Source organism: Typopeltis vanoorti, chromosome 4, assembly GCF_054136105.1.
Source record: "Typopeltis vanoorti isolate ZY-2024b chromosome 4, IOZ_Tvanoo_1.0, whole genome shotgun sequence".
Classification (NCBI taxonomy): Eukaryota; Metazoa; Arthropoda; class Arachnida; order Uropygi; family Thelyphonidae; genus Typopeltis; species Typopeltis vanoorti.
In genome coordinates, this window is record NC_143552.1 from 83,894,673 (window position 1) to 83,914,583 (window position 19,911).

At 35.1% G+C, this 19,911-nt stretch overlaps 1 protein-coding gene across 1 annotated transcript in view; it reads left to right on the plus strand.

Annotated features, from left to right (window-relative positions):
* LOC150107459 (F-box only protein 9) overlaps positions 1 to 19,911 on the plus strand; it is a 310,233-nt gene that overhangs the window by 282,258 nt on the left and 8,064 nt on the right. The window contains exon 13 of the mRNA XM_090392105.1: positions 10,606 to 10,685. Coding sequence (XP_090248231.1) covers positions 10,606 to 10,685 — 80 coding nt within the window. The remainder of the gene's footprint in view (positions 1 to 10,605; positions 10,686 to 19,911) is intronic.

Here is a 19,911-nt window from a genome sequence, read left to right on the forward strand (position 1 = left end):
ACCCTTACATTACATACATCTTTTGGAATATCACTTTTATTTCGTATCCAAATACAAGTGGTACAGTAGTAAGTGGTACAACATGATTTACAGCAAATTAGGATACATTACAATGAGATCAGCTTAGATGTGATAGGTGAATTATACAGGGACTAATCATTAAATATGAAAAAAATGAAACCATACATAACTTATATACAATAAACATGGTCAGATGTTCCTCCAGTATCTTGCACAATCAACTGCTCTTTCTGTGCAGGATATAAGGTCCTTTTTTGTGCATGGTGATGGGAGAAAGGGACAAGAAAGAAGCTGTTCCATGGACTGGGTTGTCCCACACTCACAATTGTCTGGGCCAGTGAGGTAGCCCCATTTGGTGAGGTTTTGTTTGCAGCGTCCTGTCGTTCGAAGTCAGGAGGCTTTTTGAAGTATTCCAATCCAAGTGTGCAAGATGTTCAGCTATTGGAATACCAGTATTATTTTCAGGATATAGTGCAAGCCATTGTTGAAGTCTTGTCTCTAGGAGGTTTTCAGGTGGTTCAACAGTTGCCAGGAAGCTGTGTCAGGATCTTAGTCTTTGGGGCACTGCGGTCTGGCCGAATAGTGGGTGGCATTCATCATTCATTTGTTTGCTTCTTTCATCAGCTGAGAATACAGATCTTTGAATTGAAGGGGGTGCAATACCAGCCAAAGTATACAGGTCTTTTAGTGGTGTTGGTTTCAGGCATCCTGTAATTAAGCGGCAGCTTTATTACAGGATGGCAGGATCTGAACCATACTGGGCAAGCGTATTCAGCAGAAGAATAGCAAAGGGCCAAGGGGGCCTTTTGATACCTATCCCACTTATACCTGTCTAATACCCAATCACTATCCATTTCACCAATCTGTTATCTATACCCATCCATTTTAATTTGGTTAGCAGCTTGTCATGTGGAAGTCTATCAAAGGCCTTTGAAAAATCCAAGTATACTACTGTACATGTGTGTGTGTGCGCATCTCCCTTGTTCATTGAATTTGTCACCTTGTTCTAGTATAAGTGCATTGCTAAAACATCAACTCTCTTTACGTAGCTCATGGTGACTGCCAGGGAGAAGGCTGCTCATATCAAATCATTTCTGAATTGATAATTGCAGTATTCACCAACCTCTCCAATACTTTACCCACAACTTCAGACACACATGCAGATTGGCCTACAATTTGTAGCCTCAGTTTTATATTCTCTTTATGAAGTGGAACAATTTTATTCTCTTTTCACTTCTTTGGGATTCTTCTTCTTGTTGCAAGACTCTTGTTTAACAGAAATACATAGGTGTCATTGACTCTCAGGAGCATCCCTTTAAGACATGTAGTGATAACTTATCCTCTTGTTCACTCATTACCAGTCCCTCCCCCACCACATCCTTTATATTCAAGCTTCACATTCATGAGGATGAAATAACCCAATAAATGCTTTTTGAAAACCTGAACTATATCATCTGCAGAAGGTACCAGTCTACCATTTTATCTGCTAGCATTATTATTCCATAATCACTCTTTCTTCCACTTCACACATATCAAAAACTCTGTAGGATTTACTAGAAACTAGGCAGAACCCAAGAGGACAAATATCATGTTGGAGGCTTAATGGATTTCTTACAACACTCAGAAAAGATTAAAACAGAATTTAATACTTCCTGTCTCAGTCACTGAGACATCTTCAGGGATTACAAAAAAAACTAATGTAACATAAACACAAATAACAAACAATACTAAGCCCAACCACATGGGTGACACTAAAGTCCTAACTAGGTGGAGTGCCCTCTAAGAGCAGTTGTAGGTGGCCGGAATGTAGGGTGGCACCTCTGGTGATAAGTGTTTCCCAAATTTTAGGAAGCTTAATGCAACTGCATTTATTAAGATTTGGTTGATTTTGGAGAGCTGCTGCTGATTCTTAGACTAGTCTCTCTTTTTTGAATTTGCTGTGGTGGAGCATGGTGGTTTTTTCCCATGAGATCCTATGGGTTGTATCCAAGACATGGTCAGCAAGGCCTGACTGACCATAGTCGTGGTTGCAGATGTATGACTTTTGTTCCTCCAGGCGGATGGTTGCTGATCTGTCTGTCTGTCCAAAGTACACCAGCTTACAGGAACAGGGTACTTTATAAACTACAGGCACTGAGAGAGGAGGGAGCTGATCTTTTGTAGAACAGAATAAGGGTAGCAAGTTTGCAGTGGGGCTTAAAAGCTGTGTGTTGGTTGTACTTGTTTAAAATCTTGGCTATTTTTTCGGATGCACCACGGATGTAGGGTACGGTGATGGCATTTCTAAACTCTTCCTGACGAGAAGACCGGGGAATGGGGGAGGAACTGATTATTTTTTTTGATACTGTGATCGCTGTTGCCATTGGCGAGGAAAGTGTTGTCTATGTGGTCAAGTTCAGTAGTAAGGGCAGTTCCACTGGAACAAAGATTGTCTCTCTTGGTAAGAGTTTTAATAATGCCATATTGTAGAGCAGGTTGATGGTGGTGAGAAAGTTTGTGATTGTATCTGTCTGTGTGCATAGGTTTTCTATATACAGTGAAGGAAAGTGTACTGTTAGGAAGGCGTGTAACTAAGGTGTCTAGGAAGGGTAAACAGTTGTTTTCCTTTTCCATCGTAAACTGGATTCTTGGATGTAGGCTGTTGAGGTGACTGAGGAAACGGTCTAATGTGTCTGGACCATGAGGCCAAATAGAGAACACATCATCAACATATCTTAGCCAGATAGAAGGTTTGAGAGGGGCTGAGTCTATGGCTCGTTTTTCGAAATCTTCCATATAAAAATTCGCAAGAGAGGTGAGAACTCATGGCGGTTCCCTCTATTTTGTACTTTTTGTAGATTTTGTACTTTCAAGAAAAATACCCAGAATTGATGGCAAAGGAAATATAATCGGATGCACGTTATACAATTGGAAAATGGGTATTATATTCCAAGATTGCTCGACCTACACCCCGCTAGAACACGACCACACAAAAACACAAGTTAAAAATTTAAAAACTATCCCCCCCCCCCGAACATCACAGAAAAACTCGAGTCTTTCTGTTCTCCCCCCCCCCCCCCAATATGCAGTTTACCAAAAATCCATAAACCCTATTCCCCACTAAGACTTATAGTGGATGCCACTAATGCACCTTGTTACAAACTGTCAAAACAACTGGCCAACTCTCTGACCCCCCCCACTGGACTTTCCACATCCTATATAAAAAATTGTACCCATTTTAAAACCCTCATAGAATATTTAACCTTAAATAACATAGACATATTGGTAAGCTTTGACATCTCCTCATTGTTTACCAATATTCCCTTAATTGATACCTTAACAATCTTAGAAAACGTTTTTCCTTCTGACATCTTAGATCTCTTTTCCTTTGCCATAAATTCTGGTTATTTTTCTTGGAAGAAAAAAATCTACAAGCAGATAGAGGGAACAGCCATGAGTTCCCCCCCCCCCTCACTCCCTCTTGCTAATTTTAATATGGAAGATTTTGAAAAACAAGCCATAGACTCGGCCCCTCTCAAACCTTCTATCTGGCTAAGATATGTATATGATGTGTTCTCTATTTGTCCTCATGGCCCAGACACATTAGACTCCTTTCTCAGGCACCTCAACAGCCTACACCCAAGAATCCAGTTTACAATGGAAAAGGAAAAGAACAATTGTTTACCCTTCCTAGACACCTTAGTTACACACCTTGCTAACAGTACACTTTCCTTCACTGCATATAGAAAACCTATGCATACAGGCAGATACATTCACAAACTCTCCCACCACCCCGCTCAACAATATGGCATTATTAAAACTCTAGCCAAGAGAGCCCACAATCTGTGTTCCAGTGGAATTGCCCATACAACTGAGCTTGACCACATACATAAATAACAGTTTCCTCTCCAATGGCTACAGCAATCACAGTATTAAAAAAATAATCAGTTCCTTTCCCCATTCCTCGGTCCTCTCTTCAGAAAGAGTTTAGACATGCCATCACTATACCCTACATTCGTGGCACATCCAAAAAATTAGCCAAAATTTTAAAAAAGTATAACCTACACACAATATTTAAACCCCACCGCAAACTTGCTACCTTTATCTGTTCTATAAAAGATCAGCTCCCTCCTCTCTCAGTGCTTGGAGTTTATAAAGTACCCTGTTCCTGTAAGCTGGCGTACTTTGGACAGACAGGCAGATCAGCAATCATCTGCCTGGAGGAACACAAGTCATACATCTGCAACACACTGGTCAGTCAGGCCTTGCTGACCATGTCTTGGATACAACCATAGGATCTCATGGAAAAAAAACACCATGCTCCACCACAGCAAATTCAAAAAAGAGAGCAGCAGCTCTCAGAAATCAACTAAATCTTAATAAATGCGGTTGCATTAAGCTTCCTAAGATTTGGGAAACACTTGTCACCAGAGGTCCCACCGTACATTCCAAGTCACCTACAACCGCCTTTAGAGGGCGCTTCACCTAGTTAGGACTTTAGTGTCACCCACATGGTTGGGTTTAGTATTGTTTGTTATTTGTGTTTATGTTACATTAGTTTTTTTTGTAATCCCTGAAGATGTCTCAGTGACGACAAAATATGGGAAGTATTAAATTCTGTTTTAATCCTTTCTGAGTGTTGTAAAAAATCCATTAAGCCTCCAACATGATGTCCTCACAGCACTTAAGCCTCTACACACGGAAGGACAAATATCCTCTGTTCATTACTGTTGCAGAGTAAATATACTGGGTTTTGAACAGAGGCCCATGCCAAGACATCTCCAATGGCAAGGGCCATATTCATATAAGATCTCTGCTAAATTCCAGAGCTTAAGTTTTTTTCTATATTTGGCTAAAAAAACATGGGATTCATAATATCCTCATTTTAGTATAATTTTACTTTTTGATGCTGTAATATAGCAGAAGATAGTGAAAGTGTTGATAATAAAATCTGTAGTTTAACATTGATATTAAAACCATTTATATATGTATATTAAAATAATAATAATGGTGCCTCTGTTTCCTCGTATTTGAAAAGTATTATGTAAAATGTTAACCATACTGTGCATATGCAACTCTCTTCAGTATATGCAAAAATCAGCTGCTTTCAATATTAAATATTTTAATGAAAATGTCTTACCAAACTTGTTTAACCAGGATGAAGCTCTCCCCTTGATAGATCAAAAGGATAAGCTATGTTTAAAAGTGATTAATAAACATAAATTGTCAAAAAACAAGGTAGTCATGAGAATATATTTTAGGAGGAGAATAAAAATTTTAAACAAACCTGAATTTTTTTGAAGATGAAGTGGATGATGTTATATTCAATATGGCATTTAATAATGCTGCTCATGATATGACAGCGTGCGTGCGTGCGCTGGCCATTTTCAAGAAATTGTCATCAGATAATGGAAATGTGAAAACTAGCTGTGAACTTGTGTGCTTCAGGAAATAAGGTATTAAGTAGAATTGGGTCGATTTGAGAGTAACAAGAAGTAGTTTAAATTAAATTATACTTGACAAGAAATTTTTTTTTTTATCCAAGTGTAAACAAACAAAGCTTGTGAATAAAGTATCTTCATGACTAGGGTACTTGTTTATGGAGACTGATGACTTCACATCAGTTGCATTAGTGTCCCATGATGCTAAACACACTTTCTTTGACATTTGCATTACGATATATGTAAGGTATTGCCATTAAACAAAAATTATTGCATTCTCTAAACTTCTTTAGCCATTCAAAATTACAATTATGAATTGAATATGAAAAAGATAAATTCTGATTGATTTTTTTAATTAAAACCTTAACTAAATCTGCACATTGTATTTTTAGTGCCTTTATAAGATATATAATAAAATAAAATTGTGTGTGTGTATATATATATATATATATATGTATAATAAAATAAAATAAAAATCTGCCATATAAAATATAAATGCATGATAAATATCAATCTATCATGCATACAATTGTATTCATCATCAATCACAGCTTTAAACCAAGAAATTACATGCCTCAAACATATCTTCAGTATTCAGCATTATCTTCTACAGCTAATAAACTATACCATCCAGTCTGCCCAAAATCATATTGCCTCCTCCTGGAATAAAAATCCAAAACAGTTTTTAGTCTTAAAATTTTCATATATCCAAAATATTTACAAAGCTACATATCTTTAAATATTTGAAGTACAAAATTGTCACCACTAGTAATAAACTATGGAACTTATTAAAACATAAAACCAGATCAACACTATCTGATATATTATCATGGCACGTTATATATAAATTTAACTGACAATCTATCTGCAGCATTCTTGCATTCGGTCTATTATTCATTCTTTAAAATCCCATGTAATTGAGCATTGTCATAATTGTAATGTTCCTGTACCTGGGGCTGCTTGAAGGTAAAAGTCAGATAACTGGGAAGCAACCCCTACATGACTTTTAAACATTGCACAGAATCAAGTGGGGGCTTTTAGCCTAATATCCAACCCTCACCTTCATGCAGTGCACGCTGGTAATAGGTATTCATTGGGTAATGAATGAATGAACAAGGATGTACTGGCAATTTTAGACTTAGCCATTCAAATTGTACTATCTTTTGGCTTGAACCAGACAAACGTGATGGTACAATGAAATTTCATGTCAGCTGGGGTGTTGCCCAGTTAAACAAGGATCCTGCTATTTTGTCAGGAAGCCAGGGCAAACAGTGAAAATTCAGCCACTGTAACAAATTCCAACACAACATAAAGAACAACAACAACAAACCAAATGAATCGAAATGACTGTATATCCTTATCAAAAATATAGGAAAGTTTAATCCAGATAACACATTAATTTTTTTTTTAATTAAAAAAAATTTTTTTTTTAATGTAGGAATTAAAAGTTTAATTCCTACATTAAAAGTCTGTTAGTTTCAGATTGAAATATTTGGCAAATATTAAAATATTCTTGTGTTAACGTGTCTATAATTCCTAAATGTCAGAAGAATTGAAGATAGTAAACATCACCATAAAAGATTATCATTGGAAAGGAAATAGAACATGCAGAAGAACTGGAAAAATACACCACATGGACATAATTGGCATTACTGAGAAAAAGAAGACTAAAATAGGTAATATCCTATTAAATAAGTATAGGATATTATATCTGGACAATAATGATCAAGGAAAGGAAGGAGTAGCAATAGTATTCAACACTAAAAATGAAGATAAACTTCTTGGTTGTATTTCAAGTAGAGTTATGTTGAAAAACTTCATAATGGGAAATGGACAAAAACTTATTTGTGCTTATGTTCCCAGAAGTTTCTCTAACAAAGAGGTGGGAGAATTTTTAGTCATTAGAGTAGGCACTTGACATAAAGAAAATGGAAAGTGGTCCATGTTGGAGATCTAAATAACAGAGTAGGAAATGAATCCAACCAGGCATACAAAAACATTTTTGAAAATTTGGAAAAAGCAGCAAGGCTGATAATAATGGTTAAGTACCTGCTATATTTATTCTCTGAACTGGTCACTACTGATACCATGTTCCAGCATAAAGATGTTCACAAGTTCACGTGGAAAGAAGACACAAGTAATAAGAAAAACTTCTATGTTATTGTTGATAATGATGTTAGTTCAGGATATAAAAGTGTACAGAGGATTTGAAATTGGAATGACCATCACTTAATTTTAGGTAGGTTAAAATGAATATAATATGAAAAGAACAATATGTAAAAAAGCTTTAGAAAGAATTAAAGTTGAGCAGCTTTTACAGGTAAATTGTAGATTATATAAATGTTATTCATGAAAAAACAGTAAATAATGAAACAACATCTAGACTAATCATAATATCTGAAGTGTCCTTTATCTGACACCAATGATTTACTGCAAGAAGAATTTCCTTCAGACATTGCAAAAATATTTTATTTTGTAATACATTCTGGTTATTTTTCTTTACAAACAAGTTATATCAACAAATCGAAGGAACAGCAATAGGCAATCCTATTTCTCCTGCTATTGTCAACTTCTTTATGGAGCACTTTGAACAATGTATTTTGACAACATTTCTCCTAGACCTATTCATTGGTTCAGATATATAGATGACATTTTTGCTATCTGGAATGGCTCTTCTGATGAATTGCAACAATTTCTCTCTAAATTAAATGCACTTCATCCAAGGATCCAGTTCACCCTAGAAGTAGAAGTAAATAAGCAGTTAGCCTTTTTAGATCTTTTAATTCTTCACCACCCAAATGATAATCTACATTTGTCATCTATAGGAAGGAGACTCATACATTCCATTATATCCATGCTGAATCTCATCACCATCCCAGTCAAAAGGTGGGAATTATTAAAACACTTGTTCATCGGGCCCACTCCTTTTGTTCTTTAGAGGAACTATTACAGAAAGAATTGCAATATATTATTTCCTCTTTTTTATCTAATAGATACAAGAATTCTTTCATCAAAAGGGCTTTGAGTAGTGTTGATATATCTTCCTCTTCAAATACAAAAGAAATAACACGTATTCCTATCCCTTATGTACAAGACATTAGTGAACCATAGCAAAAGTATTAAAACCACTAAATATTTTTGTTGCTTTTCGACCCATCAGAAAAATCTCCACCTTTCTCACTTCTCCAAAGGACAAGCTTCCACATCTCAATTATCCAGGTGTTTACCAGATTCCTTGCTCTTGTGGGTTATCTTATTTCGGACAAACAGAAAGATCTGTTTTTATTCGGCTAGAAGAACACAAGTCATATATTCAATACCTTGATCCCGAACAGTCTGGACTTGCAGAGCATGCCATCAACACTAGACATAGAGTTCACTGGAACAAGACAAAAGTTCTTCACAAAAGTCAGTTCCTCATGGAACGGCTTTATAAAGAAGCATATTAAGACGTGAAACTTTACTTCATTCTCCTAACTTAAAGAGATCCGATGGTCTACATCTATCCCCTTTGTGGGAGATAGTACTTTTTAAATCAGCTAATCTTTCCTAACTTTTTTAATTTGTATATATATATATATATATTATTTATTTATTTATCTATTTTTTTTAAATAAGTTAGGAAATTTAATGACCTTTTTTAGTTATTTTACATTAGCTACTTAGGTGGTGCCTTTTGGAATTGTCAGTTATTGTTTAATTAGCTTCTTACATGTACTAAAGATGCCTGTGATACTCAGGTAAAAATTATACTAATAAGTAATATTTTACGTGAGTTAATTCCGTTATTATAATTTTAATTAATATGTCTACTCACAGTATTTCCTTACTGAAACAAAATTGAAGATCTTTCTTCACTTTCTAATCTAAGGTGGTATAGTCACTTAAACAGAATGGAAGAGGAAAAGTTACCGAAACAGGTGTAGTACTGTCATAGCCTGTAATACAAACCTATACACTACTTGAGGGTACATAGTAGGAAATTGATGATGATGAAATATCATCTGCATTTCAATCGAAACATACACCCCTTCAGATCAAGATTACCATTATTGATTTCCAGTATAATGAAATCAAATCATGTTGTTCTCAGTGTATTGCTCTAAGATCAGATCAGTATGATACAAACACAAAGCCAATAATCTAATCTCTCACTCATGGCAATTAAATAAAATAAATTACTTCCTCATTACTCTCAAACCAATTGAATTCCACTTATTATCTTATTCCCTAAAGCACACGAAAAGTTTACAGCCAGTTGTCACATTCTCCACTATTTGATGTCTAAACTGCCAACACTCTGTCATACTACTGGCTTGTAATTCATTCTTACAGGGCTTTTTTGTTTGTTTATTTTTATTTATTATTTTTTTATATTCTTTTGCTTTCTTCTGAAATCAGTAATTTTTTGAGTCATTGTTTTTATCATTTCTTTTATTTTTATCTCATTCTTGCCATTTTATCTTATTCACTGATTCGATATTTTATATTATGTCAAAATCTAATACTGTTTATCTGCAGCATTATCAAATTCCTTACTGAACGTAACATCATTGACTTCATCTTCAAAAAAAATTCAGGTTTGTTTAAAATTTTTATTCTCCTCCTAATATATTAAATATAATTTCATTACTTGTTTTTGTCATTTTATGTTAGCATATTCCATTTTGATCTATCACAGGAAGTTTCATCCTAGTTAAATAAGCTTTACTATAAACAATTTCATTATCCAGCTTTGCATTGACATAAAATCCTTTCAGAATTGTATATTATTATTAAATATTTTAAAAAATTAGTAGCATTTTTAATTACTTGAAATATTTATAAATAACATTAGTTTTGTAATGTTTTTTAATGAAAGTACATTTTTGGAAATGTTTGAAAATTTATCAAAAACAAAAAGTAAAGAAACTGGCTTTTTTCCAATTAATGTTGGTGAATTTGCAAAAATCAAATTAAATGAAAAATCAAAAACGCCTAGTGCACAACTTACAATCACTGTGTATGATAATATTTAAATTCTATTTGTTTTTATAGTGTTTTTATAACATTCTTAGTAGTAGAATATGCATGAGCCTCTAATTCATATTTAATGTCATTTATGTAGTAGAATTAAATGGCACTATTATATGCACTAAGGATATATAAATCTCTTTAATATAAGGAACTGGAAGTAAGAACAGTGAAAGGACGACCAAATTTTCAGCTAGTATGGCATCATTATTCTGTGCATACCATGTACAGGTTAGTATACAATTTATAAAATATATCTATATATTAAGTGATTTTATTTTATTTTTATTTTTTTAAATATTTAGTTTAAAAAGATGACATTTGTTGATTACTTTTCTTTCCATCAGTTTTCTTTCTGCTGCCTCTGTCTCTTATGCTTCTTACATATACTCTATGCAGTACCTTAAGTTGTCAGGTGGACTTTTGTCCTCAGTATTTTTCTCTCCTTTTTCAAAAATTTGACACAAAATCACCCTCACAAGCATGAAACGCCTTAATGAAATGCCCTTTAAATAGTTTCACTATATCTACTTGAGTTGCTGCTACCATTTCCATCATCTAGTCTTCTTTCCATAATCATTCTTTCTCTCACTGACTGCATACTGAAAATTTTCCTTTAGCTTGATTGCCTGAGTGCTAGTTATACTGTACTTTCTTTTTCCTTATCATACTTAGCCAGCCTGGTTGGCTGAGTGGTTAGCGTATCCGCTCTCCAGCCAAAAGGTTGTGGGTTCGAATCCTGCCGTGGGCATGGATGTTTGTGATTGTCTGTGAAAGCACTAAGTGGTGGAGTAGTGAGATGTAGAGTTGTAGAGTAGATGCCCTCCCTCGATGAGTCTTTGGACTCCCTGGAGGTGTGATGTAATAATAATAGTAATAATAATAATAATAATACATGTCATCTTTATAGTATGCTACATTATTCCACCTCCATAACATCTTTCTTCATATTGAACACTTATTTTTACCCTACATTATTTGTAGGGACACATATTCAGGTGTGCTCGGTGTGCACCACACATCTGGGAAACACATCATGTAGATCGTGTATAAGACAGAATTGTGGTACACACATCTGTCTTATACATGATCCTAAACAGCCATCATAATTTAACAGTGGAAGATGGAAAAGAGGCTATAACCCAAACCTTGGAATTGTTAGTAAGCTAATCTATGAAACTGTTTAGTGAAACAGGTACTTTCATGAATCCCAAGTTCACAACATAGACCAATAATGCTGCAAGTTTTCCCACCAGTCCAACTTAAGGAGATCCCACTTAGAAGATGCTTTAATTTTAAAAAAAGCTAACTGAGAACAATTCTCAAGAGAATTAGACATAAACTTGTCCAACATTTTACCCAGACCAGGAAATTATGGAAAGTTCATCAAAGCTATTAGACGGTGGGTATTAGATAGGTATTAGATTGGTAGCACATCCCAAGAGGTGTTGTAGAACATGTTATATTCTGGGTTTTACAGAATGGAAAGTGGAAATATATGAAAGATATTGTGACCTATGTGATAAAGATCCATTTTCATCAGAAACAATTGACACAGGAGAGGAACTTATAACAGCACTGTCTGAAAAAAGAAGTCGACAATGGGCAGAGAAAATTTAAAAGTTTCGATATGAAACATGGTAGCAGGAAAGCCTGACTCTTACTCAAAAAATTATCTGGTGACCCCATAACAGCAGCAACCAAAGTTAATATAGATGCAAACCAACTTTCAATTCAGCTATCTCTGAATGGTAAACCAAGTAATTCTTGTAGAAAGTATTGTAGAAACCAGGTAAACCAAGTACTGAAGGGAAAATACCTAAAATTACATTAAAAAAGTTAGGGATTCAGAAAATAATATCTTTGAAGCACCATTTACTAAAGAGGACCTAGAAAATGCCCTAAAAGCCTTAAAATGAGGAAAAGCTGCTGGTATTATGATGTCAAAAACGAGATACTAAGGAATCTGGGAGAAAAAGCAACAGAGTGGTTGTTAGAATTTTTCAACTTTTGTTGGAAATTTACTAAAATACCCAGCATATGGAGGCCAACTAAAGTAATACCTATCCTGAAACCAGGTAAACTTGCTGACGATCCAAAGAGCTACACACCTGTAGCTCTCCTATGCTCAATTCTGAAGCTGTATGAAAGGTTAATCTTGAACAGACTAAGTCCAGAAAATAGATAAAATGCTGATAAAAGAACAGGCAGGATTTAGACTGGGATTTGATTCTTCCCATTTTAGTTATACTGTTTAATGCTTTTTTCTTTTTTCCAGTGCACATACCAAGTGAATTTGTAGCAAGCCATACCGTACTCATTCCAAAACCTAATAGAGATCATACCTTAATCAGCAGCTGGAGCCATATTTCTTTATCTGATACTGACTACAAGATATTTTTCCACATTATCAATAACAGGCTCAAATTGGGAATGAGATACATAATTAAAAGCACACAGATATATGGAGTTCCAGGCCAAGCAGTAGAATTTGATCTGTTTCTGCTGTATGATCTACTCCTCTTAGTTAATACAAAAAGGCAGCTAATGACAGTGGTATCAGTAGACCTGACTTAAGCATTTGATAATGACTGGCATCCTCCAGAAGATTGGTGCAGGCAAAAACTGCTGTCTGTTATTAAAGGAGCCTACCATTTCAACTACCTGCCTCCTAGTTAATGTGTTCCTATTAGATCCAGTCAAAATTCAAAAAAAGGAATCAAGCAAGATTGTCCTCTTGGTCCATTACTCATTGCATTGGTTCTTGAATTTTCATTGCAGGAAGTCAACAATACATGTGCGGGGGTGAGGTATAACAATTCCTTCAACTATAAAGGAAAATTAGGTATTAGCATACGAAGGTGGTCTGAAAAGTTCTCGCCCTCGACCATAGATGGCAACACTATCGGCAAGATTTTTTTTTTTTCTAAATTGGTACATCTGTCATAAGCATCCATGTGAAAATGGAAGTCATTCTATCAAGTAGTTTGTTTTATACAGCTGTCTGAAGCAAAAGTGTTGTCTATATCCCTTGAAATGGATAAAATTGAGTATCGTGTGGTTATCAAATTCTTTGTAAAAGAAGGTTTAACGCCAAAAAAATTCATTCGAAGTTCATAAAAGTTTATGGGCACTCTTCTCCTTCATTTTCAACAATTAAGAAATGGGCTGCCGAGTTTAGACATGGCTGTACCAGCCTTGAAGATGATCCATGTGAAGGACATCCAAAAAGTGTAACAATACCAGAAATCATTGATCAAGTGCACGATATGATATTGGATGACCGGCAAGGCAAAGCGCATGAAATTGCTGAGACTATAGGTATTTGAAAAGAATGTATAGGATATATTTTGCATGAAGAATTGCAAATGAAAATCGCAAGATGAGTGCCATGCTTGCTCACAGCAGATCAAAAACACACTCGCATGAAAATCTCTAAACAGCGCTTGGAGCATTTTAACAAGAATAAAACTGATTTTGTGTGTTGATTTATTACTATGGATGAGACTTGGATTCACCATTACATACCAGAATCCAAACAGCAGTCAAAACAGTGGACAGAAGCTGGTTGTTCAGCGCCAAAGAAGACAAAGTCGATTCCATCAGCAGGAAAGGTCATGACATTGGTATTTTAGGATGCTAAAGGTTTTGTTTATTAATTATCTTGAAAAGGGTAAAACAATAACCGGGGAATATTATTCCGATATTTTAACAAGACTAGACAAAAAAAAATTCATGAGAAAAGACCTGGTTTGCAGAAGAAGAAAATTGTCTTTCATCAGGACAGTGCACCTGCCCACAAAAGTGTTTTGGCAATGGGAAAATTAAGGGATCTGCACTATGAATTGTTAGAACATCCACCCTATTCTCCAGATTTGGCTCCCTCTGACTTCTATCTCTTCTCAAAACTAAAACTCTTTCTTGCTGATCAGCATTTTTCTTCGAATCAAGAGGTGATTGCTGCTGTAGAGTGGTAATTTGCAGATCTTACTGAGAACTGCTACAGGAATGGGATAATGGTGCTGGAGCAACGTTGGAATAAATGTATTAGTCTTATGGGAGATTATGTTGAAAAATAAAAATAATTTTGAAATTATAAATTCATTTTTTCAATGTTAAGCCAAGAACTTTTCAGACTATCTTCTTATACCGATGATGTAGTAGGCACTTTGAAGAATAATGATTCCGTATACATCTTTTTTGGTATTTTGGAAAAATTCAGCAAAATTAGTGGATTAACTGCTCATGCAGACAAGACAAAAATAAACGTTTTTGAAAAGTTGGATATTGAAGGCATTCCTTTTGAACTAACCCTTAAGAGAGAACCCCTCATTATACTTGGAATTCCCATCTCCACTTACCCAAAAATACCAGTTCAAGAACTTATATACAAGAACATCGAAACCTTACAAGATTGGAATCTTCTTTCTTCTAAACCATAGTACTTAAAACCATAACTTTCCCTGCTCAATTGTGCATAATAAATATTACAGACATTACAGAAGCTAAAGAAAAGCAATTATATAGTAAGCCTATGTAATTTTTTTTGACCAGCCAATACCAAGAAGTCTAAAAGGAATTTCTTCAACTATCAAAGAAGCATGGAGGCTTTGGACTTCCACTCTTAAAATTCTGCTAGTTGCTATTTAAGCATTACATCTTCAAAAATCCATAAAATGTTGCAGACCTTCTCTGGTACTTCCTAAGTTTTCATCTTCTCCTTGTTTGGAATAAATTATTATAATGGTCCAAAAGTGAGATATTGTTCTTGAATACTACAACATTCTGTGCTTAACTCTAAGATTGCTACAACATTCTGGCATTGACATTCTTTCCATTAATAAAAGTTGGTATAAAAAAATCTTTAATCTCTTTTGCCACAGACTTTCACAGTTAGGTACTGACAACAACACTTTCTTTCATAATTTACTAAAGTTCCAAGTAAATTATGAAACAAAGTGTTGTTGTTTCATAATTTCAAACCAAGGATACACTAATCGGAGGGATCTTTTTTGGAGAATTGCATATGGTTCCTTCCAGTCAATATCATCAAATGGTGGAGGTACTTGAACATCGGAAATCCAATTTGTGATATCTGTTACCAGTTGGAAAATAGTAGAATATGCATTCTACAGCTGCCTTATGTATTTGGAACAGATTATGTAATGTGTTGGACAGGTTTTTTTTTTTTTTTCCAGTATTTACCACCTGTCAGCAATGGGAAGAAAATTTTGATTTTTATAAATTATATGACTTATAAATTATATGCTCTTTTGGTAGTGGTTTTTTGACTTTATCAAATCTAATCAGATCCTACTCAATTGGAGCAGTTATACAACAGAATTGTATGCAATTCAGCTTGGGTTTGTGGATATAAAAGAAAACCATTATCAAAAGTGTATAATTTATATTATATAGACTCATTGAGTTCTTTACAGGCCATCCTTGTCTCTTATGTATAATCCACACCCAATGCTTTGTGAAGTTCAATTTGTATAACATACGTGTTGGATTCCCAGCCACATTGGAATTAAGGGAAATGAGACTGCAGGTGATAGATCACACGTTTTCCAGGTACTGTTTGCCAGTTCCTTATACAGCCTACAGACAGTTTATAATATCAAATATAAAATGCAATGGCAGGAAGCACTTAGCAGTCTTAGAAACAACGTTGAAACAGAAGAGAGGAAGTTGTTCTTGCTAGACTCTGCATAGGTCACAGTCATCATACATGTTTGTATTTAATGGGGGGCTAATGACTCACATATGTTTGAACAATTCAACAGTCACCTCACCATTTGCTGGTACTTCACTCTTGAGTGAAATACCAGCACTTCACTCAAGAGACAGATGAATTTTTTTACTAATCTCTGAGCCTTATACCCTCAAGCAGATCTTATAAAACTCAGGCAAATGCATGAAGTTTTTAACAAGAATTAGTTTATACAAACACATTTGATTATAAATTCTATTTATATGTAGGTACTGCTTTGCTTAACATATTAATTTTTTAAAATTATATTTTTATACATAATATGTTATATACTAATTTATCTGTTTGTTACTGTGTATTATTATCTTGAGTACTGCTGTAATCTTTGGTTTAGCATGGTATGACCTTTGCTTTCCTTTCACCTGAAACCTTAATCAGCCAACCATAAAGATAATATATTGGCCTCATAGCTTTATCATAAGAGACACTTATGGTCAATTATTATTATTACTAAATGGACAACTCCATGGAGTCTGTAGACTCATCAAGAAAAACCCTAAAAATTATTCCAAGCACTATCCAGTATTCGTGCAGTATCTATCATACTTTGCTTTGAACTCATTTAGTCATGGCACCCCTAAACAGATCATGCTGCTTTCCTCTCTCTCTCTCTCAGATCTCCTAATGCCTGAGGACTTGTGACCTTCTTGATGATGCTTTGCCATTTCTTTTTCCCCTGTGCTTCTCTTATTGTTTGTTCTAGTTTAAGTTCGGTGATTCTTGATATTTGGTTAATCCATCTGTTGAGAGTTTCCCGCTTTTTCATTTCCCACACAGTTTCCCACTTTTTCATTTTCCCTTCTGCATATGTGTCCAAAATATTGCACAATTCTCTTGTCAATTATGTTTGTCAGTCTTGCATGGATATTCAGTTCTTCTCGGATACTTTTGTTTGTTTTTTTTGTTTGTTCATTTTTCTGTCCAAGACACTCTTAACATTCTTCTCCAGCACCAGAGCTCAAATGCCTCAATTCTTCTATCATCTTTTGGAGATGTACCTGTCTTTCCAGATCTTAGTTAAATCAGCCATCGCTTTCTTAGCTAGTGCTATTCTTCTTCTTCTTATCTCTTTTTTTTTTTTTTCCCATCCGTCTTGCCTGGCTGGTCGAGTAGTTAGCGTATCCGCTCTCTAGCCAAAGGGCTGCGGGTTCGAATCCCACCAGGGGCATGGATGTTTGTGATTGTCTGTGTAAAAATTAGTGGTGGTAGTTGGCAGTAGATGGCACTGGTGTAGTTGCAGTCAGTTGGTGGATTGAGTGGTGGAGACAGAGTTGTAGAGCAGGTGCCCTCCCTCGATGAGTCTTTGGACTCCTTGGAGGTGTCAAATAATAATAATAATATTAAATAATAATAATCTTTTTTGTGATTATCACTTCAAGGTATTTGAAATTGTCGACAATTTCAATTCCTTCTATATCTATCTCTTCTACATCGTTTAAAATCAATATTTTGGTTTTATCTTTATTTATTTGCTTAAGCTTTCCCATTCTAATTGATTTAGGATGGATTTTAATTCCTGTTCATTTGTGACTATTATCACTGTGTCATCTGCATATCATAGGTTAGTGATTGTTCCGCCACCTATTTTAATGTCTCCATTCCACTTTTCTAGAGATCTTTTCATTATAGTTTTGCTGTAAAGGTTGAATAGTAATGGCAAGAGTATGCATCCTTGTCTTGATCCTTTTTCAAATTGGAATGCAGAAGACATCGAGTTTTTCATTTCTTACTGTTGCTTAATTTCCTTGATATAAGTTCTTTATGAGGGTTACTAGATGGCTTGGTATTCCTGATTCTTGCATGATATCCCATAAAATATCCCATCTCATACAGTCAAAGGCCTTGGAGTAATCTATAAAGCATAGATAAAGGCTTAAATCAAATTCCCTTGCTTTTTTGATTATTTGTGTGATGTTAGATATATGATCTCTAGTTTCTCGACCTTTTCTGAATCCTGCTTGTTCTTCTGAGATATGATGGTCTATAAAACTTTGTAATCTTTCCTTAATAATAAAATTTTCCTAGTATGTAAGATAAGGGTGATGGCACAGAGTTTTCACATTTGTTGTAATTGCCTTTTTTTGTAGATTGGGATAATGGTGGAACTAGTCCAATCATTTGGCTATCTTCCTCTTCCAGATTTTGTTGCATAAATCATGTATCCAGTTGATTGCATTCTCTCCATGGATAAATTTCCTTTCCTAGTCCACTCATTAACCACCGCAAAAAAACATCTAGTCCTTATGCCCTTGCTAACCACATACTTGCTCAATTTCAAAGAATGACCATTTCCTTTGATCCCCCCCCCCCACACACACACCATATACACACCAGACCTGTTCTGAAAAATTTTCTCTGTATCAATTCTATAAACAACAATTCTTTAACCTATCTTTTTCATTCCATAGATCTGCTACCTTGGCCACTCACCTCTCCACCTCCTCCTCATTTCCAAGAAACCCAGGTGGCCATCTGTGTGCAGTAGTCGAAATAGGGTCTTGGTAAGACCCTATAAAGAGATATAGTAACCTGCTTATCTCTTCTCATCAGGGTGTTCTTCAGTAATCAAATAATCTGATGAGCTTTTTTAGCTACTTTTGCAATGTGTCTGCTAAACTTCAACTCCCTATCCACAAATATCTAGCTTCAACAATTTCCTGGAGTACTGTTCCATCAATATGGCACATAGCTGGTGATCTTTTCACCTTAAAATACATAATCTTACTTTGCTATTATTACTATTTAAATCATCCTGCAAAATGTTAATGTCATTTTTATTAACTGTTACTCTACCCAATTTTTTCATTGGCAAACAACTGAATATATCCCCTTTCATTTCTCATATCATTAATATACAAATTAAATAGTAGATGCCCATCTACAGAGCCCTGAGGCATGTCACTAATCACAGGCCTTCTCATGGATTCTTCTCCTAAATAAACCACTATCCGGTATCTCTCCATCAGCTATCTTCTTATCCACTGCAATTTATTTATCAGAATTCCATGCAGAATCCTGTCAGAAACCTTTGCCGAGTCCATCAGTATCACCATGTAGCCATTTCAGCTATCATTGTGTTATAAAAGGTGAGTAAGTTACTAAAATATGGCCAACCCCATATGATATCCCATTCTTATCTAGCCATTCCTGGATTTTGCTCTTAACCAACTTCTCCAATACCTTGATCACCACTCCTGAGATGCTTATTGGTAAATAATTTGCTTCCTCAGTTTGGCATTTCCTTTATACAATGGAACTATTTTCTTCTCTTGCCATCCTCTTGGGACTAACACAGAGCTGAGACTTAGTACAGATCATTACTGGTGATCAAAGATGCTGCCAATTCCCTAGTTGGTATACTATCTAATCCCATAGCTGTATTCACATCAAGGTTCTGTAATATCCTATGTACCTCCACTTCATCTATCTCTATTTCCATATAGGCTCTTGACTCTCTTGTTACTGCAATATATCCACCTAGATGATATTATTATATTATTCACACAGTTGATACACAGTCAAAACAAGATATCATTCAAACAACAGTTTGGTGTTAGAGCAGTTCATATTCTACCTAAGAATCTAAGAATAGTCTGTTAGGTAGTGTCATAAAATAAGGACTGTTCCATAAAATATGTGGTCACTTCGTTGATGTTTAATTCTTGTAAATAGTGTTGTGTTCCA